This window comes from Rousettus aegyptiacus, unplaced genomic scaffold (genome assembly GCF_014176215.1).
Source record: "Rousettus aegyptiacus isolate mRouAeg1 unplaced genomic scaffold, mRouAeg1.p scaffold_m13_p_3, whole genome shotgun sequence".
Lineage (NCBI taxonomy): Eukaryota > Metazoa > Chordata > Mammalia > Chiroptera > Pteropodidae > Rousettus > Rousettus aegyptiacus.
Window position 1 is genome coordinate 45,216,723 of NW_023416306.1, and position 23,394 is coordinate 45,240,116.

The 23,394-nt window shown below is 38.8% G+C and overlaps 1 protein-coding gene across 7 annotated transcripts in view; it reads right to left on the bottom strand.

The window, feature by feature from the left end:
- Positions 1-4,736: 4,736 nt before the first annotated feature.
- TJP2 (tight junction protein 2) overlaps positions 4,737-23,394 on the bottom strand; it is a 102,106-nt gene continuing 83,448 nt past the window's right edge. For 4 of the 7 annotated variants that reach the window (XM_016135539.2, XM_016135542.2, XM_016135537.2 and 1 more), the window contains 12 exons: positions 21,383-21,491; positions 19,956-20,166; positions 19,100-19,287; positions 18,554-18,649; positions 17,764-17,843; positions 17,148-17,358; positions 12,098-12,198; positions 10,668-10,880; positions 9,329-9,439; positions 7,838-8,170; positions 6,629-6,708; positions 4,737-5,717 (listed from right to left, as the gene is read on the bottom strand). In XM_016135539.2, the coding sequence (XP_015991025.2) occupies positions 5,552-5,717; positions 6,629-6,708; positions 7,838-8,170; positions 9,329-9,439; positions 10,668-10,880; positions 12,098-12,198; positions 17,148-17,358; positions 17,764-17,843; positions 18,554-18,649; positions 19,100-19,287; positions 19,956-20,166; positions 21,383-21,491 (1,899 nt within the window). In that variant the 3' untranslated portion in view covers positions 4,737-5,551. The remainder of the gene's footprint in view (positions 5,718-6,628; positions 6,709-7,837; positions 8,171-9,328; positions 9,440-10,667; positions 10,881-12,097; positions 12,199-17,147; positions 17,359-17,763; positions 17,844-18,553; positions 18,650-19,099; positions 19,288-19,955; positions 20,167-21,382; positions 21,492-23,394) is intronic. The other 3 variants (XM_016135535.2, XM_016135541.2, XM_016135540.2) reach the window with 2 other exon arrangements.

Genomic DNA, 23,394 nt, shown 5'->3' on the forward strand with positions numbered 1-23,394 from the left:
TGTTTTGAATCCAAACCATCCCTGTGATTCATTAGCTGAAGGATTCTGGGCAAGTAAGTGGCACACCTGCCCTTCTTACATTGTAGGACTGTTACGGAGAACAAATTGGACAATTAATTCTGGAAATTCTTATGCAAATTAAAGAATTTACAATTTACAAACTTTTGGAATGCAGAGAATAGGTCACATTCAGCACACTCAAGATTTTTAATTAACTTTGCTTGCCAAAATTCCTGTTATAATCCAAATTTAGAGAATTAATCTTTTTAATGATCTACAAAAGATTATGTGACTATTAAGCATAATAATTCACATAGTGGCTGATTACTTCTAAAGCTATTGATCACAGTTTTCAGACTTAGTGAAATTACATGTTAATGTGCAGATTTTTGTTTGATAGAGATGCAAATTATTCATCTGGTGGAAAAGATATCTATAAGGGTTATCATTTACTCTTCCGTAGGATATGAACCAGTTCTGTATTTAACTCAGAATTTTTATTCTAATATTCCTTAATTAGTTATATAGACTTGGTTCCTCAAATACTCTTTAAACCAGTCTTAACATCTTACTCGTTCCTTCATTAAGTAATGGGCTGAATAAAATCTTTGACATGTGTGTCTTACATATTTGCATGAGAATAATTTTATCTTCTTGTGAATTATACTTTAATATTAGCCTGTCTTTTTCTAGCCAAACTAAGTTCTTAGCAATTTTTCTCAGCTCGTTTTACTAGTGTCCTCCAGTTTGTGTCAGTGGTATCCATGTCAAAGTTTAAGCTGGGCACAAGGTTAGAAAGTCATTATGTCACTGACTTGCTTTTGTGATAAAAGACATTACATTTTGATTTATGTCTTCCTTTATTCTTTTATTCCATTTTTACAAAAAACTATTTCTGGAATATACACAGGGCACTGAAGAGGATAAAGATCACACACACGCACATGCACATACTCCCTTTAAGGAAACAGACATGAGTGGGGAAAAGGTCTGTACAGTGATAACTAGAATGCCAGAAGACTCAGATGAAGGGCTATGGAAGCTTACTGAAGGAGTCAGTGTTAAATTTGGTTGGAGACATCAAAGAAGGCCTGACAAAGAATATGACATATTAGCTGGACCTAGAAGAGTGACTAAGGGTTTTGAAAGATAATGAAGAAAAAGGAAGCGTATTCCCAGTGGCAGGAAGTGCAGACAATTCAAAAAAGGTAGTGGGGTCAAGTAGTCCTATGAAATTGAGACATACATGAGCTTTGCAGGAGAAAGTTACCTGAAAAAGGATTTGGGGGTCTCTTGGGGCATAACAATCTACTCCAAAACTCAGTGGCTTAAAACAACACTTTTTTTAAAAATCATTTCTCTTACTTTTACTGATTTAGGCTGGACTCAGCTAGAATGTTTCTGCTCTACTTCTCTCTCATCCTGCTCAGGGGACAGCAGGTGGCCTGGGAAGTTTCCTCTCATAAGATGCAAAGGTACAAGAGAGCAAGTCACGTGGTCAATCCAGAGCCAAAGATTGAGAAAATAGATTCAGACTCTTCAGTGGAAGGAATAGTAAGTAGTCACATAGCAAAGGACATATGTAACCGAGAAGGGTGAAGAACTGGAGCCAACGATGCAGTCTAACAGGGGCAGCAGCAAACCCTTGATTGTCATGATAAAGGATTAAATTTTGTTGGTAAGAGACTAGATCTTAATTGTCCTCACCACAAAAAAAGAAATGGTAATTTCATGATGTGATGGAGGTGTTAGCTAAAGCCAATGTGGTAATCATATTGCAATACATAAATTTATCAAATCAACATATTGTATATCACCTTAAACTTATGCAGTATTACAGGTCAATTATGTCTCAATAAAAAATAAAAGAATTAAACTTTGGTCTAGGCAAGGGGAAGTCTCACTGTCTTTTTAAGCAGAAGGGAAACATTCTCAGATCAATGTTAGAAATAGATTCTGCCTGCTACCTGGATCAGAGAGTTTACAATTGTCTGAACTAGGATAGTGGCTATGGGAAAAGGGATGGAGGGACAAAGTAAAAATAGTTCTTAAGCAGAATAAAATAGGTCATCATTTGGAGGAAGAGTAAGAAAATCAGACACCAATACCACTCAGGTTTCTAAATTAGTATGGTGATACCATCGATAGTCATAATACTTTTATTGAGGATGTATTTTGTGCCAGTTACTGTTGCAAACATTTTATGCATACCATCCTATTAAAGTGACACGCAAAAAAGTATATTATGAATTTCTATCCATATTTTATAAAAATAAAAACCCTGAAGCTTAAAAAATTTGAGTAACTTGCCCAAAATTCAAAACTAATAACTGACAAGAATTGGCTTTGAACATAAAATGGCTTTAGTTCCAGAATCTGAGTTCATAACCCCTCTGGGCTATGACAGCAGGATGGGGATAACAGGAAGCCGGCTCCCGGTTAGTTCCAAGGGAGGAATTAATGTTTGCTTTGGGGTAGGCACTGCATTAGTGACTTTTATATTCTGGCCCACCATTTTCAAGTAATAAATGCTAGTATATTTATTGGTGTAAAACATCATTTTGATATTGTTAAATGCTTGATATTTGAATCATTTACATTTTGACTCAAAGGTGTGTTCATTTCAAAAGCATTCAGAACTTTTCTCTCCTATTTCAAACCCTTCCAAAGTGTCTTGCTATGGTTCCCATTTCCTGTGCTTCTAATGAGGTTTATGCGTATTTATCAGCTATGTTTCCCACAGGTCCTTTTGACCCTTCTATACTTCCTGTAGTCCGTAATGGAGTTGTTTTAGAATGGCTGGTGGGGAAGAGGGATGAAGAGAAAAGAGCCTGCCAGTGGGTGGGGGGTTAGAGGAGGAAAGGGGGTCGGCAAGTTTCTGGTTTAGGTCCAGCTCTTCTCCCTCACTTTTTCCAGTTCCTCATTCTCTGTTCCTCTTTCCTCTTATCCTCAGAGGCAGATCTACTGCAAGGCTTCCCTGGGTCTCTAGCTTACAGGCCTATCCTGCGGATTTTGCATTTACCAAGTCTACATAATCACGTGAGTCAATTTCCACAAATAATCTCCCCCTGCCCCTCTCTTTCATTGATCTCTGGATTAGACCAGACTGCAGAGTGGTGTTTCTACACTGCAGCTTTGGGTGCTTTCTTCATAACTTTCACTGAGTGGCCCTTGGAATTGTGCTACTGCCCTCCATGAAAGAACACAGTTAAGAAACGGACCTCCAAAATCATCCTTGCAAATAAGTAGCGATAGTTGCATGATGCAACCTAAGACCCTACAGAATAAACAGAACGTTGGAGGGAAGAAAATTCCAAACAACTTTCCCCACTTAAGGACATTCTGAATCAGATCACATGCTCCACACTAGCCTCGGGACAGCAGAGGAGCCCTGACAGCTCCTACAATACACACTACTCTCGCTTGTGGCTTTGTCATTCCTATTTTGAAATTCTCCCCTTTCCTCATTTGCCTAGCACCCATTTTTCTCAATTTTACTACACATATATTGTAGGCAGCCTTAAAGCCTTCCCTGAACAAAGCAAAAAGGAGGTGGGCAGATACTGGTGGCCTATCAGGCATATTATGGGACATTCTGTAGATCAGAGGTTCTGCCTGTCTGCACCATTTAAGGTATTACAAAAAAAGTGCTGGATCAGATGACAGCCTAGCTCCTGCTAAAAAGCCTCCTCTCTTCCCCTACCTGGGTTTGCAAAAGGGCTCATTCCTGTGTTTAAAGGACATAAGAAAATTAAACCATCATATATTTAACCAGTGTATTCTTCTCCTATCCACAAAAGGTGGCTTTTATTTATGAAACATGCAGATTTGACTCAGTGCCTTGAGGACTGCTCAGAAGTTTGATCTACAACACTAACTGGTTTATGAATTTCGGCACCCAGATTGATAGACATAACCAAGGCTATATTTATAACTCAGTTATAAGCCAGCCGAATTTCTAACTCAACTAAATCACAAGCTTAACACCTTTATGTCAATGCATATTATAACAGACCCTTAACGGAACCAAAAGTCTTTTCCTTTCCTAAAATCAGTATACTTTTGATTCAGCCTAAATTCCTAGACTGTCTTCCTTAAATTCTAAACATATTTTAGGCTTTAAAGAGTGAATGTGGGAGTATAAATTGATGTAACTTTTCTAGGAAGCAATCTGGCAATAAACTTTAAGAGCCTTAAAAACATTTCTATACTTTTGCTCAGTAATTCCACTTCTGAGAACCTACCTGCAGAAAAGCATTGAAATGCTGCTCACTGACATAAGAAAATGGATTTATATACAAAGAGATATACTTCATGTAAAAGTGGCAAAAGACTGGAAACAATACAAACGGCCAACGATTACAGAACAGTCTACTTATGAAGCAGTCACACAATGTTATTGTAATTATTAGCAGTTTGCATGAGTTTTAACTACCTGAGAGAAATGTTCATGATAGAATGCTAAATGGAAAAGCTAAGAAACAGAACTCCAAATATAGTTTACCTCCAAATTATAACACACACAGACATCCAAAAATATATAATTGGAGGATATGCACCAACATTTTCTGAGAAATGAGATTATGTGTAGTTTTTATTCTGTTTTTTTTTTTTTTTCCTATGTCTCCATATTCCAACTTTCAGCACGGGGCACATCCTCACTTATGTGATCAATAACTGAAATACAAGTTGCATTTAAAAATAGGAATCAGTGTAGAAATCTACCACAAAGCAAATTGGTTGATTGTGATGTCCTCCTTTTTATTACATTATAAAACTGTTGTCAACACACACACTTTTGGAAAGAAATTGTGTTTTTCTTCAGTATCTGCTTTTGTGGAGCACATAGTTTTAAACAAACAAAAACTTTCTATGCCAGTTTCTTGGTCTTCAACCTGTTTAACACTGGTAGCCAAACTACCAAGAATAGCTATTATACATACAGTCAGAATTTATGGAAAATATTACAAAGACAAATGCCTTGAAAAGATGACACAGTGCAGGGAAAACTATAGCTATTAAATGGTATGAAAATGTAGTCAAAAGATTTTAGTCCATTACGGCTTTGCATAAAAAGCTTCAAAGGAAGAAAATTTAAGACACTTCTCATCAAAGGCACTTAAAGTTGTAATAAAATACTTCTTTGAATTTAGTTGGAGTCCAACAGTATTTCTATTCTTTTTTTCACATTGTCTCACATTGAAACAGTCCTTGAAGACAGCTATTAATGAGGAAAAGTAGTTATTAATTCTTAATAGACATGTTAAAAATATGCAAACAGAATTAATACAGATTTTGGTCCACTGAAGCAGGTAACAGTATCAAACTGTAGTGTTTCTCTGAATTCTGAGCAAAAAGCCAAAACCTCCCCAGCCCCGGCCCCACAAATAGAGCTTTCAGTTCTGAATTTGCTTGGCTGTCCCCTGGACAGGAACTCAGGTCCCAGCACATCTCCATGGTGCATTTTAACTGGAAAGAACCATCCCGTGGTTTCGCGGGACTGTGCTCTGAGGTGGCAGCAGCCAGGTACGAAAAGTCCATTCTCAGACACCTACAACTCTGTGTCCCGATATCGGGAAGGCTGGCCGTAATAACCACGCTTTGAGTGTTCTGACAGCTGCTGGCGGTATTCTTCCTCCTCCACGTCACTGCCATAACTTCCTCTGGCATCTTGATAGAGTACGGAAGGAACTTTCTGTGGCTCAGGGGGTCTAGAACTAAAAAATTGAGAGGGTTAAATGCACAGTGGACAATCACCCAAGACCACTTACCTCTGAGCCACACTGTGCTGACAAACCAGGGACACTCCTGGCCCCACTTCAGGTTCAAAGTTATGGGAGTGGGGATAGGAGTTAACAGGTCAAGGCTGATGCCTGCTTGGGTAATGAAGGAGGAAGCCCTGCAGGTGCTCCCTAACCTAAGGATTCCCTAGCTAGACAAGGGGTGCCCTGTCCACCCCTAAGTTCACTGGCACAAGTGCTACTCTTTGGTAAAAAAATTTGCCACTAGTTTTCTACTGCTGTAAAATTAGACTCTAGCTTCCAGGCAGAACAGCCACAAGAAATGTGATTTATTTTTGCACTATTCTCGGAAGCAGGAAATGATCCAGTGTAAAACCTCAACAGGAAGATACTGTGGTAATTCCTAGTGCTTAGGCAGCATTTTTTAAAACGTCACATCTTACCAACACCAGTCAATTGATTGTTATCTTTCCTTTAAATCATAAGTCAGCACAAGTGGCCTGACTTTGCTAGGTGATGCAAAGGAATTAAGGAGCTTGGCTTGGAGCTAGAAAACAGTAGTGATGAAACTGGTCTATGTACCCAGGAATTTTGCTCATGTGCTATCCTATTACAATTTAACATATCTGTGCTTCAAAGTGTCAAAGGGGACTGACTTGAAATGTCAATGATTACATTTTGTCAGCGTTTTAGCACACAGACAAAATTACCATGAAATTTTGATTCTGTTATCTTTAAAATTAAATTTGTCTAAATAAGTAAGGTAAACCACTGACCAGGAAAAAAATCCTATTACTTTGAAATGCAAGTAAAGAAAATTCTTTCTTAGGAGTCCAAGTCCGAGGTAAGCCCCACTTGCAGACCTTTACCTGCCAAGCAGCCCTTACCTTGTGTACTGGCCAGGGTCTGGCTTGTGGGTTTTGATCGGAACTGCATAGATATCAGGATGCTTCTGAGCAATTTCAATCTGTGGTAATTAAGACAAAAAGGAATAAGAAGGAAAGAATGAACCACTGGATAGTCACTTGCTGGTTTCTGATCCCCTTTCAAGAAGAGGCAAAATAGAAGCCACTCTCTAGTTTCCATGCTGCTGTGTGATACCTAATGGTACATGTCAAGTAGGAAAATGTTTTAAGCAATACTACAGCATGGATGAACCCTGAGGGAAATAAGCCGGTCACAAAAGGACAAATATTGTATGATTCCACCTATATGAGGACGCTAAGTAGTCAAAATCACAGAGGAAAAAAATAGCATGGTTACCAGGGGACAATGGAGATGGGGGGTGGGGGGAGCATGAAATGGGAAATAATATTGCTGAATAGTTTAATAGGTTCGGGGTTTCAGTTGGGGAAGATGAAAAAGTTCTGGAGATGGATGATAGAGATAGGTATACAGAATGTGAATGTACTTAATGCCAGTGAACATTTAAAAATGGTTACAATGGTAAATTTTATGTTATGTGTATTTTACCACAGTAAAAAAAAGAAAAAAAGAAAAACACTAAGAAGCACTGCTGTTGTGATAGATTTAAATGAAGAAAACTCCCATATCCACCGGGCAAAATATGCTCCACAGACCTTTACCTAAATTCTTCTTTAACTTTTGCAAGGTTGTATCTGCTCAGGGCACAAAAATACAAACAACAATATAAAAAAGCACAATCTAAGGGCCTATCATTTTATCAATTTTCGAACCCAAGGTTTGGTTGGTTTCTATGGCAAATCTGGGAGCAAATTAGAACTCAGTAAACATAGCAAATGTTTTAACAAAAAATAACTTCCAAGCGGCACTGATTCTCTCGTCACACTTCCACATTCCAGAACCCAATACGACGTTCTCAAGTACAAAGCACAGAATCTGATTCACCTGTATTGTTAAGGCTTCCTTGATTGGAAGAAAAAGAGATACACACAAATAGTTGACAATCTGGAAATGACATACACAGGATGTGCCATTGGTATGATGCATGTAAACGTCCCTTTTACGTCTGTGGCAGTAGAAAAAGAACTGTACACCATTATACTGACATGAAACCCATTTGAAAAGCTTATTGCTGACACCCTAGGATGACCTAGCAGTTAGAAAACAATTACCCTTGCATTCTGTGCTTCTTGGAGCTCTTGCATTCTCTGTAATCTTGCCTTGTGATCCATCTTCTCAAATATTTTCACTTTGCCCAGGACAGACTTGGGTGTGTTATCTTGCCCCTCGCTGCCCTCTCCCGTGTCCTCACTCTCTGGGGGAGGGACCGGGGTGGAGGGCTTCAGTATAGGCCGGCCAAAGGAAGGCTTCGCTGCAACGGGAGGAGGATGACCCTTGGCAGATGCCCCCAGAATTTCGTGACCAGCCACAGCTGGGGGGGAGTTTGACTTGTATTCATAGGATCTGGAGGAGTTGAATGACTCTTCTCTGCTCTGGGTTCTGGCCTGCAGAAAGCAATGACAAATGTTGATCTTGGGCTTTCGGTTTACTTTCACATCTATATTAGTGATTTAATACACTCCATTTCCTGATCAGTTTCCAAAGGTGGTCAAAAAATACCATTCTGACAAAAAAATATCAAATATGGCAGGGCAAACCGCCACTGATTGGGCAACCTGATCCCTACCTCACCTCCTACAGAAAAGAATTCAGAGCTCTGGAAATCAAGAAGATGCTGAGGAAGTGCTAGGAGTCCTGCAAATGCCAGAGGTAGATCAGATCTCATTTCACAATGGAAGGGATTAGAATTTTGGAGAAACCTCAGAACTAGTCAGGCTTCAGGATCAAAGAGTGGGCTCCTGAGTTCATACCACACCATGGGCCCTGGCCTGGAGGTTGGGCCCATATCCAGCCATGAAGGAGACCAGGGTGGGGATGGGGGAGGGCATATCACACCAATGGCCCTTTTCCTTTCATACTTCGGTCCTAGGCCAGCTTGTAAATTGTCATTGATATATTTTATGAGGTCACTAATTACTTCTAATAGCTCACAAAATACATTAGTACTTTCTTCTCGCCTAAATTATTGAGTTAAATAGAGAAATGTTATTGGGTTGTGAGGAAAGGCCTACAGTCATAGCTTTGACTCAGACAGGAGATAAAAAATAATATGACATATACCCATGTGTTCTTATACTGATTCTGTTCTGGATAATGATTTATTTAAAAAATAAATTAAACCATCATCATAATAAGAGTTCCTAAACAATGGTGATGATTGTTTTCTTTAGCAAATTACCAGTAAGCACTTTCTGGGTGCATCTATCAGATTGTGGGCAGAACATTCTAATTGGACAGAAAAGCAGATTCTGAGACTGCTGATTCTGGGCATCAATTGATTAATTAAAAAAAAAAAAAAACTAACGGTCCTAGAATTTACTTTCTCCTTAATCCTTCCTTTACCTCCTTCCTATCTTTTCGCCCTTCTCTGATTTTGAGTTTTACTTAATAGGTTAAAAGGGAAGTTCTAATAGAGAAATAGTGAGTCAAAAACACAATTCAATGCCATTTTATTGTGTGCGCTCTTCCCTGGCTATGCAGGGAGTTCCAGGGATGTCCGCTTCCTTTTCCTTCCCATCCTGAGCTTCTTCCCAGCCACGTACCTTGGGCGGCTCTGGTTTGAATGCCGGGGGTGGGCTAGTGTCCCTAAGGTGATCTCTGCTAGTAGCTCTCCTCATCTGAGCTTGTGGCTCTGGGCTGGGTTTCCTTATGCTCTATAAGACATAAAGGTTCATTCATAACAAGAACATCCAAGCAGAGAGAAAAGAGCACTCGTCTGCTTTGCTGGAGTTCTGAAGACTTGCATACATTCAGAATTGGAGGCTTATAACTTGCATAAAAGTTCGTAATTTACATAAGCTCAGATACTGACTCAGTGCTTCTGTATTGAAAAGGCAGATATTAGGCATATTCCCATTAGCAAATATTTCAGACACATTTTTTTTTTTAACTAGATGCATCCATTGTAGTAGTCTCTCCCTTTAAAGTACAAAAAAAGAGTCTAAAGTCTAAAATCCTTTTTGTCACTTATAGCTGGCATTTAACATTTTTAAGCATTTAGCTCATCTCTATCTTCAGATAATGAGGAGTTATTCTTTACAACTTGTCCAATGGTATATACTAATTTTTTGTCATGGTAGATTTTATCACCCCTTTCAACTTAATTGTTGGTACTTCTTTTTCATAAAAAATAAAATCATTCACTGAAATGAGCTAAACTGCTAAAGGGAAGTCCACAACAATAATGATCCAAATATATGGATAATCTCATCTACAAAGATCATTATCCCAATGTTCTCTGAGGTGTAACCAATAATTGCTCTGGTCCTAACTTAGTGCCTATCACTGTGATTTCTAGGATCACAGAAGCTGTCTATTCACTAGCCAGTGGATGCATAATACATGTGATCAGACATATGTGATCATAAACTCAATTCAAAAACTGAAATACGAGAGAGAAGGAAACTGATGGGGAAACACTCAGGAGCTTTGGCAACATTAGAAAGGTTAGAGGCAGGCTGGGGAAGGGCAAGGATACCTAAGAGTATATAGAGAGAGACCTAATCAAAGGTTACAAGTAAATACATCAATATTGTATTTAAAAAGCAATGTTCCACCTGTAATTTGGAGAGCTGGCTTATAACGCCATTCAGTTTACCCATCATGCCCAAGGGCATTGGTGAGATGAGTGCTGACCACGCAACCTTTCCCAGTGCTCAGTTCCTGTCCCACTGTCCCATGGACCACTACTGCAGCCATGCAGGCCTTGACTTGGAATGAAAGAATCCCTAGAAGTCATCTGTTCCAACCCTTAGGAATACCTTCTACAGCATCCTGAATTAACGGTTGTCCAGAAGAATTCAAGTGAAACACCAAACCTTCTTTTCCTGCCCATGGCCTCGCAGCCTGTGGCCTGCCTCGCCTCGCCTCGCCTCGCCTCACCTCCTCATGCTGCACCGGCTCTGAGGAGCGGGTGATGGAAGACACCAGTGGCTCCTCAGCTGGCTCATCCAGCTCATTGTCAGTGTAGGCACCTCCTTCACCGTCGGTGTCTTCGAAGTCACTGATGAGGCGGCTGTCGCAACTCAGATAGTCCGCGCCCATGGCGGTTAAGTAGGACATGCGGTCTTCGGGGTCATCATCCATCCCTTCCATCTAGAGGAATTTGTTTCGGAGGGTCAGTGGTGTGTGCTATGGCTCCTGGGAGTGGGAACTCAAGAAAATTCCCAAGGGCACAGCCAAGTGACTAAAACCGTGACATGTTCTAGAAAGGGAAGTCACCTTTTTTTTCCTGAATCACTTGGCTTTAAATTACTATGTTAATTTTTGTGCAGGAAATCAAATTAGGAACTCTCTCCACCCTATCTATCCTTGCTACCATCCATCTGATATAACGCTACTGAGTCCGCTTCCTCTGACTGTTGCGCTTTTCTTCCAGAATCTGGCTTCTCTCAAGCTGCTTCTGCTAGTACTTGTTTCCTAGTAATAAATGCACACTGCCTTGTGCTGCATACCCTTTTATTCAGCCACCAGATTCCCAAGTCCTTGAGGGCAGAAACTCTGTCCTATTCAACTTGTCAGTGAGGAGGCTAGCGCAGAGTCTCAGCAGGCTGTGGGTGCTCAGGAGAGGCTAGACATCTTGACTAAACATGCAGTTCCCAAAGGACAAGACTAGGACTTGACAATCTCACTGGATATCGACTCACTTTTGCAATGAATCTGTACCTTCAAGGTCCCACAAGCTACCTCAATTCAGCTGGACTACAGGAGACTAAGCACCACAGGCTCCTAGAACTGCAGGAAATTATATACTCTCTCTGTATCCTCCCTTCAGTAGAGTTGTGCATGAGCCATGGATGAGAAACTAGCCAATCTTAGAAGCCTACACAAATTTCCTAACGCCCTCTTATCATCTACTCAAATGCCTAGGACACATTCTGTGCCAACCTCTTTTCTAAGCAAATGATTCCACCTCTGTTCACTTTTCTGCTTTCTATTAATTTTTAACCACGTTCTCCATGCTCCTCAAACTCACCTCTCGCCTCCACTCTGAATTTCCCTGTCCTTTGTAAGTGGCGCTCAGCTAGAGATCTTGTAAGCTCTGATTAGTGTGCTTGGAATACATGACTAGTTACTACGTTAAAAGTAAAAAGGAAGTGAATGTAGGACTGCGTATATTACATTCTGCTTTTTTAAAAAAGCCGCTTCATTTTATTATTTTTCAGAGAATTTATAAAATTTCAAGCTTGATTAGCACATACGCTGGAATCACTTCAAATGCGCATGGCTGTACTACATTCACTACCCTCTTGAGAAAAGATTCAAAACGCAGAGTCTCACCTCACAGCAGAGTATCTATCTATGCCACATACCTTTCCTTCGGAGACCCAAACTGCTTCTCCTTGCTGATGCTGGATTGTGTCCTTTAAGCTGCCAAACCAACTGTCATTGGCTGCATTTAGGTTGATTGTAGCTGTAGAAATGTAGGCAAAAAGGTGTGCATCAATTTCCAGAGCAACTTTAAAACTTATTTGATATAATTTATACTTATTTCTGTCATATCTGAATTAAAACACCGGCAGATGCAAGAGAAATTCACACATGTTTAAATACAACATCTCTTTTGTTGCGTTTACACTGCAGATGGAGGATATAAAGCTAAAAATGGATTAATTTTTTTCAGAATGTCTATTTTTTCAGAAAAGGTACCTTCAGAAAATATATTTTTAAACAGTATATCTTCAGGAACAAAGAAAACTCATCACAAACCAATATAAAAAGTACTATATTTTAAAGATTATTACACAGACATGTATATTACAAATAAGAAAAATATTCACTAATGTGCTGTTAGATATCTCCAATAAAATACTGAAGATAACACTTAAATGCAGATCACTTTGATAGACTTAAACATTTTAGAATATACATACGGCTCTACAAGTGTATATTCAAGTAATATATAGTTCCTATTCAGAACAAAACGTATCTTAGATAATAGCACTTGCTATGACTTGACCAAGTACTATTCCAAATACCAGATTAGCCCATTTCATGTTCATACAAACGTTGTGAGGTAGGTATTGCATTATCCCCACGTTAGAGATGAGAAACTGAGGCACAGTGATGCAATTAACCAGCTCGAGGCCTCACACTAATTAACTGAAGAAGCCTAGATACAAACTCAAAAGTTTGCTTTTAGAGCCTATGGCCTTAGCCACTGCACGACACAGCCCAGATGAAAACAAGAATTTAGAGCACCAATATAAAATGCCAACCAAGTAAAACATAGATAGGTGAATCATTCTTCAGCAATATATATTTATGGACCTACTGGAGATAAAACTAGAGAAAAAATTGGTCCAGAACAATAAATTAAATTGGACCTAAAATGATCGTACTGCAGGAAAACCAGGATTTTTTAAAACAAGGACAACGTCACAGCCTTTTGTTAGAGCGTATGGCATTCTGTGTAACACTCAAAAGAAAACTGAGGCTTTGCTGGTAAAAGTTGTTTGGTACCCTGCTCCACCTCTTCCGAAGTCTGCATAATTCTCTATAGATGGGCAAAAAAGAACTACGAAGCAATTTTGTAAGCAACTATGCTTGAAGTTTTCTTCCTAGTAACATATACCACTCTTTGATTTAAGAAGTTCTAACACTGACCTTGAAATATCCTGAATGAGCTTACAATTTCCCTAGTTATTAATTATTTATAGCATTAGAATAAACTGATACATTGGACAACTCAAGGAAAATTAACCTTGATTCCTTGGGCTTTTGCATCTTTATTACGGTACTTAGCGAAGATAACTGTGCTCTTGGGTAAAACGTGATGCCATAGTACTTAAATATAGAAATGAGGTTGTATGCTCCAGAGACTAAATGAGTGATTTACACTAATTGTATGGAGGACATTCTGTTGCCTTTTTGAGCTTTAAGTTGGAGTTGTCTGAGATGAGTACAGTCTACATTTACCATATTTACTAGGAAAACCTAAAGTGAAAAGGGCTGTTTATGAAATGCAGAAAATACATTCATGCACATTAATGAAATGAAAAATGTCATAAAACCTGTTACTGAATTAACATTGAGTCAAGTACAAGAAAAGGGAAAAAAAGAAAGAAAAAAGAACTTCACTGTAGCCGATTTCCTAAACCCCATATAAAGGTAACTTCTGGCTAAGCTGATAACATCCAACTCAGGTACCTGCCCTCTCTTTAACAGGTGGGTACACAATTATGATGCTACCTTCTTGTGAAAGGTTTACTTTGGAATTCAGCACCTTTGGTCTACTGTTGGCTTTTGCTCATTGGGTTCTTCAGAGTCTTTGGCTTCAAGTGATATTAGTTATTTTCTACTGTTTCCAACCTCTGGACTAGACCTGTATGTCCCTGGATAGGCTTAGTACATCTCTCGAACTCCAGAAAGTGAAATATTGAAAGAATCTTTACTCAGTCTCTGTCTCAGCTGGGAGTCTTGAGATTCTAAGAGCATCCTGGCAGTTGTACTCTGGAACGAGTGTGGTCACCACTACTCCCTCTGCAGCCAAAGAGGTTGGGGGCTGTCAATAGCAACAGCAAAAGGTGAGAAGCAAGGCTGGGGAGGGGGTAGGGAGGAATTGGGAACGAATGCTAATGGATATGGGGTTTCTTTTTGGGGTGATGAAATGTTCTAAAATGGACTGTGGTGATGGCTACACAACTCTGAATATGCTAAAAACCATTGAACTGTACATTTTAAATAGGTGAATTATAGGATATATAAATTAAATCTCAGTTGAGCAATTCAAATGGCAGAGACCACCCCTCTGCCCTCCGTGCATTGAATGGGCAAGTGTCAACCAAGGTGCTTGGCCAGACAGACCACCATCGTCCCTCTGCTTCCTGTAGTCATCAGAGTCTCCATAAACCCTAGGGAGACCAAGGATTGCCTACTGTAGTTTGGGTTCTTTTAGCTGGTACAACATTCACTTTTTCCCCTAAGCTTTTTCAAAAGACTATAAAATAACACAGAATTACTTTTGTTAATAATATGCAACACTGAATGAATTTCACATTAATGAAACTTGTGAAAGCTGATAAAAGTCTAAAATATCCTGTGGTACTTTAAAATCCCATACTTTCACACATAGGGTGGTCCTGCTTGGGTCTCTAAATTCATAATCCCATTTCTGTGGTCTTCAAACCACTGAGTGTTTCAGAAATTCCAAGAAAACATGTAATTCAAAGTCCATGTTTTAACAAATAACTTTCAACGCATACACAAATGTGTTCTATGATAAAATTTTTTAAACGGAGGCAACCTAACGTTTTAACTTATGTTGACAAGTTTACTTGTTTTTGGGCAAATCTCAAAATAAAGCGTCCCTTGTCACCTTCACTTAACTGAGGAGTACCTTGAGTTTGCAAGGACAGTCTTTTTAACATTGTCATAATTAACTACTCATCTGTGGACAATGGGATTTTCTTGTTATTGTGCAACAAGGGGAAAAGGATATTGAGCTTGGTGAGGCCATAGTCAACAGAACTCTTGATTTTGAATTATGTGTTCATCAAAGCAGTTCGATTTTTTCCTACTTTATTAATTCATAAAAATGCCATAAATTTAAAATCATAAAAAACCACCTCTGACTCTGGAACACACATAATCAAGTCACAACTTGGTCTGGCTGGCTGAGCAAGACACAGGAAACAGAAAGCACTTAGTTGGGCCACCCGTACAGCTTTGAAGAGTCAGACTCAGAAGTCTGGAAGAATACTGTAAAAGGCCTTTGGTAGAAAAATGGGGCTTGTTGGTAAAAGTTATTTGGCACCCTATTCCATCTATCCTTGAAGACTGCATAATTCCATAGTAGAGGTTGGCAACTTATGGTGAGAGCAGTCACTTCAAAGTTCTAGATGAAAGTGGGTGCTCACAGCGTCTGTGTTTCTATTTGAGTCTCTGACTTTAGATATCCTAAACTTTCAACTTATTGATTAGCTTAGGCGAGAAATGGATGTGTAACTTTGCAAAAGTCGCCTGGCCCTTCTTATGGCCTAATAATACAAGGCACAGGAGAGGCTGTACCACTGTTAGCTGATACTAAAATAAAAATAGTCATAATAATGACTATTATGGTTATGTTAATATTATTACTATTAGTAGTAGCAGTGGTAACAACAGAGGAAAGGCTACATATAAACATATCAAAAGTACAAGCTTTTATAACTCTATATTCACAAAATTCCAGTTTATGACAGATCACTCCCTCCTTTGCATTTGATAAATTACCTCTCAGTTACAGCATTTTGTGCATCTCACGCTTTAACAAGAAAAGCCTGTGACAGTAAGACAAGATTCTAATGTGGACATATATTCATTCACACTCCCTCCCTCCTCAGTGCCAGATATGTTAAATATAAGACAGATTGACAATAATTGGTGCTGAACTCAAAAAAGCTATCATTAATCTAAAGATATTACATCCAACATGTGACTCCCACAAACTTGCATAACCAAAAACTTTAGTAACCCTTTTAAGCCCTTAATTATATCATAGTCACAGAACTAGTCATTTACATAGGTAGTGCGTATATTCAATTAATAAAACATGTCATATTCTTAAATTGTTTTACTTTCATGAGTAATAGCAGCAGTGGGTCTTCAGTTCAGAAACTTCAAAAAAATATTCTATTATGGAAAATTTAAACATATACAAAAGTCGAAAAAATAGTTTAATGAACTCCCTTGCGCACATTACCTAGCCTCAGCTTCAATAACTATCAACTCATGGCCAGTCTTTTCTATAGCCCTACCCACTTCTCCTCACTGAAGATTACTAATGCAAATCCAGACATCATATTATGTCATCTGTAAATATATATTAGGTCATCCATAATTATTTTAATTAGTAAACATTCCTAAAACACAAGGACTCTTTTTGTGAAAACATAATCACAACACCATTATCATCCTTCGAACAGGAGTAATAAATCAGTATCATCCAATATTTACAGTATTCAAGTTTCTATTATGGGGACATTTTTTAAATAATGAAATCAGGTTTCTGAATACTTTTTAAGTTAGCACATGCATGGATGGTGAGTAGAGAACAATGACACAACGGATACAGAGATGTGCGTGCTAGGTGGTGTGCTAGGCTCAATAACCAGCCGCGTAGTCCCACACAAAAATTTGAACCTCATCAAAATGACCAATTATTGCATGCCATGGATCTTTATGATCATTTTCAGTCAAAATTAAATATACAAATGCCATGAGTCAAATATATTCATTTTATAAGATTAGCTACTTTTCAAGGAGTCATGAATAGTATTTCATACTACTATTCTCTATTCAGATTTACTTCCTTATTTCGTCCATTCTTCAATTGTCTAATTTCCACTTTGGAGCAAAGACTACATTTTAAATTTCGCTTACCTGTAAAAAGATGTGCACAAGTTTTTTTAAGCTTGTTGGCTTGATCATACAACTTTCGAGAACTTTTGTTAGAAGTTGGATTCAACCTCTGTCTCATGGTTTTGACACCCTGTCTAGAGTCTGGGTTGAAAAAAATCACAATCGGGAACCACTGAGTATAATTCAACAGGTCCACAGCTTTAGGAGTCACATCTAGTAGTGCATGTTTATCCTGTAAGAAATGAGAAAAGGTTATATAAATGGTATGTAAAGTCATGCAGCATCAAAGAGTTTGTCTTAATAAGTAAGGGCTATACCCGATAAAACTTGTCAATTTAAATCAAAAGGCAGAAAACATTTCTCTTCACACTATGTCCAGTTAACATTACCAATCTATTAGAATTTCTAAGAGAATGAATTAACAGGTTACCTGGTATAATGCTGAGAATAATGAAAAAAAAAAAACCCCAACACATCACTACCACAGGATATTGACCTGTTTCCACACAATGATACTCATGTTTTTACTATTAATATTTAACGATTATTAAAATACATATTCTATTCTAAAAAAAAACTGCAGCAAATCACAGCTTAGTTCTTTCTGACAACATGACCTTTGGATGAATTTTCTCACCTGTTCGATAATTTGCCTCACAGTGTTTAACCGCACCACCCCGCTGGATTTCTCAGATCCTGCATCTTTCGGTTCTGTTTCTGCAAAAGCAAAAACAAGAGGCTAAATAATTTTTTAGGTATCAGTGACACCAAATATACCAAGCTAGCATCAACAACAATGGGACATCTCACATAAGGAGACTTTCATTAGGAGAGTCAATGGGAAGGGCCCACACCAGCTGTTTAATCAAAATCCAATCATGAAAAAACAGTCTGATATGTTAAGACAAGTGGCTTGGACTCTTTGAATTATTAATGTCACCAAATAATTTAGAAAAAAGAAAGAGACTAGAAAGACAAAAAAGTCAAATGTACTTACTGCAGGATCCTTGGCTGCATTCTGAATTTTTTTTTTAAAAAGCCATGAAGGACAAAATTGGAACAACTGAGAAAATTTTAAAAACTGACTGCATACTAAATAACACAGTAATATTATTTAGTATCATTAATATTATTTCTTGGCTATGATCATGGTAGTGCAGCTGTGTAGGAGGAGAATGCCTTCACTCTTAGGAGAGTCACAGGGATAAAAAGTGTTATAATGTCAGCAATTTTAACTTTCAAATGAGTCAGCAGAAATTTTAAAAAGTATGTAAGTGTGTGTGTCTGGTTGCGGGAGGAGTGTATATGGCAAGATGGTGACTCTGGGTGAAGTGTATGTGAATGTTTGTTTTTTTCATTTTTTCTGTATGTTAGATATTTTTCAAAACAAAATTTTTTTGAGAGAAAGATGTCACTGACAGACTTACTAGCAGTTTGGAACAGGTCAGGTAACTCATTTGCCAACTTTTCCAGTGCTATATCTGCTATGGGGCCAAATAAAACCACAGGTCTCTTGAAACCAGCTGAAATGAGACAAGAAAATCCATGAAAATGCATACACTTCCTTATCTGTTAAAATAAGAAGCAAAAGTATTTTACAGGCTAATGATAACATGAATGATGAAGGAAATTGTGTGTTCGCCTACCCCCAATTCGCCCCAGCTCTTTTCTAAAGAATATTCCTTCACTCTCCTGACTCTTATTAAACTTTGCTACAGGTAACATATAAAGACTTTTGAATGGCAATATTTAAAAAAAAATTACAAATTGTGTAAATATGCCTCCATTTACAAGTTTGCACAGCTCACATTTTTTTAAGTCTTATTTCCTATATGAATATGATTCCAACTCTATAACCTGGCTTTCGTATAAGTGATAAAGATACGTTTGAACTTGACAGCTACAAACTGAAAATGAAGAAAGACAGGCTCAGAGCCCAGTCGGATCAGTTTCTGGCTGTTTGGCTTCCTCACCTTCTCGAAGCAAAACCCTCTCATAAGCTGGGAACTTGGTGCTAACCGACACAACAGCAGTTAGGTCTTCCCGACTCTTCCTTAAGTTCTTCTTCATGCCGGATCTCTGGCCACGCATTCTCCAGAAATCTGCCCTGTCCCCAGCATTGTCCCTCTGGGCATTCTGAACACTGGCCATTTGTTCAGCTCTGAGGGAAGAAACCACAGCCAAGTAAATTTCTAGAGCTAGAAAATGTGCAAATGTGAATGTCATTAGCCAAGTCTACTCATTTCTTATGAACCTGGGCTGGAGAAGATGCAGCTTGACAATGAAGAGGTTACACAGGGTAGGCAATGTGGGCACTCTGTCTTCCCAATGGAGGCGTATAAAGGCTGGGTCTCCATAAAATCCACCGGAAGCTCAGTAATAAACACACTAAAACTGACTCATTTTGACAGGCTGCTATACAGTAAACAGATCTGAAACCCCTGCCAAAGAACAAGTATCTTTCCTATTCTCCCTACTGTCAGTCAACCAACAAGTGTCCACTGGAGATGAGGAAGAGGGCCGAGCACTGGACAAGGGCAACATATTTCTGAGAGGTGAGCTGTGGCCACTTGGTATTTGCTCAATATTTTGCTTCACGGTATTCATTCAAACACCAGCCAAAGGCAGCGACCAACCAAGTGATGCTAAATACTCGCACAAAGTGGCTATTTCACAGTTCCAAGCCACTCCTTATAAACAAGAAGTAGATAATGGGAGAGGACATGAGGACAAATAATGTGGGCAAACTTTCTGAGGGTACTGAGATTGAGGTTTCTTTGTGGGGAAAAAGGCGAAAAGGGGTGTATAGGAGTATGCGATCTCAGATACCTGCTTTTGTTGGGGATTAAGCCTTTCTCCAATTCGTTTCCAATCCTCACGGCCAACCAGTGGCCCAGCTTGCCATCATACAGCGTATCTACCACTCGGAAGACCTCCCCCCTGGTGAAGGCCAGGCTCTGTGGAGTTTCCTTCTCACATTCAAAGTGGCTTCTTATAAAAAATGAATCTCCTCTGCCACAGGCCAGTATATCTCTATACACTGAAAGACAAAAGCATCGTTGTATGCCACATTTTGCTTTAACAGTTATCAATTTCTCCTATTTCTGATCACCCTCTTTAACTTCTCTCCATTTAGCAAACTCAGTGTACGGACCCTATGGGAACCATAGCTCAAATAGAAATAAGAATTAAAAACTAACTTTATGAGTTGCTGTGATGGTAAATTTTGTATGTCAACTTGACTGGGCCATGGGGTGCCGAGATATTTGCTCAAACATTCTGGATGGTGGGGATGAGATTAACATTTAAATCAGTAGACTAAATAAAGCGGACTGCACTCCCCAATGTGGGTGGGCTTTACCCAATCAGTTGAAGGCCTGCAGAGAACTAAAAAGGCAAACCCTCTCCCAAGTAGAAGAAAACGAATTCTTCCTGACTTTGAACTCGGACATCAGTTTTTTTTCCTGTCTACAGATTCAAATGGAAACACCAGCTCTTCCTGGGTCTCAAGTCTGCCAGCCTTCGGACTCCTGTTGGCTCTACTGGTTCTCAGGCTTTTGGACTTGGACTAAAACTAAAAATACATTATCGGCTCCCTTCGGTCTCCTGTTTGCCACTCACCCTGCAGAACCTGGAACTTGCCAGGTCCATAATCATCTAGGTAGGTCATTCCATATAATCAATCATTCAATCAATCTCAATCTCTCAATCTCTCTCTCTCTCTCTCTCTCCCTCTTTCTCTCTCACACACACACACACACACACACACACACACACCCTATTGGTTCTGTTTCTCTGGAGAACACTGACTAATACAGTTGTCAATCAACCCTCTGAAGCAGAGAGGGAAGATACTATCAACCCCCATTTTACAGATGAGAGCAATGAGGCCTAGAAAGGTGAAGCCACTTGTCAGACTGGTATAGGTTCATGTGGGAGCCAACCAGCGGGTGTGGCTTTTTGCATCCATCATATGGAAGATTCAAACATAACTCCAGGCTGTACTTATGGATGGATCATTGTTCAGAAAAGCAGTTTTATTCCAAATTGACACAACTAGTGAGATTATTTCAGCGGGTGCTTAGAAAACATTTCTATAGAAAGTTAAATGGTACCCTAATTGTCTTCAGAGATTAGGTGTTAAGATCCATTTCAATTTCTTAATACCCAGATTTACCTATTCTGGTCCCAAGACACCTCTCCCATCCTTTCCACTATCTCCCTCCACCCTTAAATTAATGACCAAACTTGCTTACCATCAGCTCGGCTCTGAGCTAAAATGGTCACCATTTCACCTTTGGGGATTTCTAACAGGTAGAGAACAGCATCCTCCCGAACCAGCCCTCTGAAATCCTGTGTGTTCACCTGATAGGAAAGGCGAACAGGGAAAGAAAACATGAAGGTGTTTATAAATGTGTCACCTGAACTCTTTATCTGTTTTCATCAGGGCCTACCCAGATCAAAACCCAGATGTAAAGAAGTCCTTAGTGTCTCTATACGAGCCCTCGAAGCACCTTGCTAAGGGCCTGGGCTGTGTGGGCATCACCACATTTTCTTGCTTCCCTATACCACCAACCACTCTGTAGGAATATACATGCCATCAAAGACTTGTCACTGGATCACATTAGAATTTTTTATGGTTGTGGTTGCCTCCCTCTCTTCTTCGAGTCTCCCACAGAGGTGACCAGGAAGGTAATTATAATCATGTAATGGACAACTGTAATGCAATAGGGAGCAGTGGAGTTTATGGCCAATGAGTACGCTGGCCCAGCTTAAAGCATTAACCCTGTTTTTAAATTGGTTCAAATAAAAGCCTGAAAATAAGGATTCTGGCCAACTTTACTTTCTCCTCTAGTTCTACCACCTAAAAGGTGTTATAAATATGAGTTTATGAAATTGAAGAGCACTAGCCTTAATGGCAAACCAATAGTCTGTTATACAGGCTTATATATTTAAGCTTCTGACACATGCTTAGTTCTCACAAGGACCTCACCACATTTATTCTCCACTGATTAAGGAGGGAACACTATAAATGACTTTTGGAAGATACATGAGAAAGCAAGTAAAATGGAAATGTGGTAAAGAAAAAAAGACTTTTTTTTTAGAAAAAGATATTTGGATATCTTTGTTCTATACCTTTAAAACCATTTTAAAAGAGAGTAATTACAAATATGTAAAATGCAAAAATTATTTTAAAATACCTAATATTTTAATGTATTATAGAAAGGAAGATACAGAATTCCTATGAAATATTTCTATGAAATTTTCAATCATTGAGAACTCTTTAATAGAAAAGTAATGCTTTATTACTCAAAAAAAGCGTATTAATTGAGCCTAATTTAAATAATATTGGAATTTATGACTAAGTGAAATAAGCATTAGACTAAAATTTAGTTGGTACTTTTAAAATACTTTGCTAAAGCGATCGTTTTAATGTTTCCTAAAATGAAACAATATTTAGCATTTTAGACAGCTGTCATTCCCATCTCTCCATCCCCCAGTTAGGGATCATTGCACTCTGGCATCTAATCCTTTCTTATGCCATTTGCAGATCTACATCTGTGTCTATATGTGGCCACGCATGTTTTTATGCGCACTGCATATGCTTATATTTGTTTATTTAAATAAGATGGGGCCACAGGGCTAGGGGAAAACTTTGAGGCTCCCACTGCCCATGACCATGGCCACAAGAGACTGACCTCAAGCAAGCCAAAAACTCTTAATAGTCAAAATTAAAGCACACATGGTAACTACATTTAAAAATCCAAATGGTTCATAAACAAACTTAGTTTTTTTTTTCTTTTCTATCACCTAAAAGTTTCTGAAAGAGAAATGACAACTATACCAGATAAATAATAAGCAAAGAGATGGTCAAGCCAAGCACAAAAGCATGTCTATTTCTGTTATTTATAAGGCACACTTTCCCCCACAGCACAGCACACGCATGTTTCCCCTTTCACATGTCAGACTGTCACCTTGACAATAGAGCTGCACTGAAAAAACTCATGACAGAAAAACGTGGTTAGTGTGTGCACATAGTTTACCATGTGTCTTCACCTGGCCATGAAAAGGAGTATTGAAATGAATTAAAGTAAAAAAGGCCAGGGCAGCACTGATACTTGAAGGTTAGGTTGTACTGTCCTCTCCGATAAATATCCTCTTTCATTATCTATTTAGTAGTCCACAGGGTCTACCGTGTCTGCTGTGAGCCTGAAGCGGATTCTGTGTCAGCTTCAGTTTATGATTGTGTAGTGGCTTCTCTGCCCTG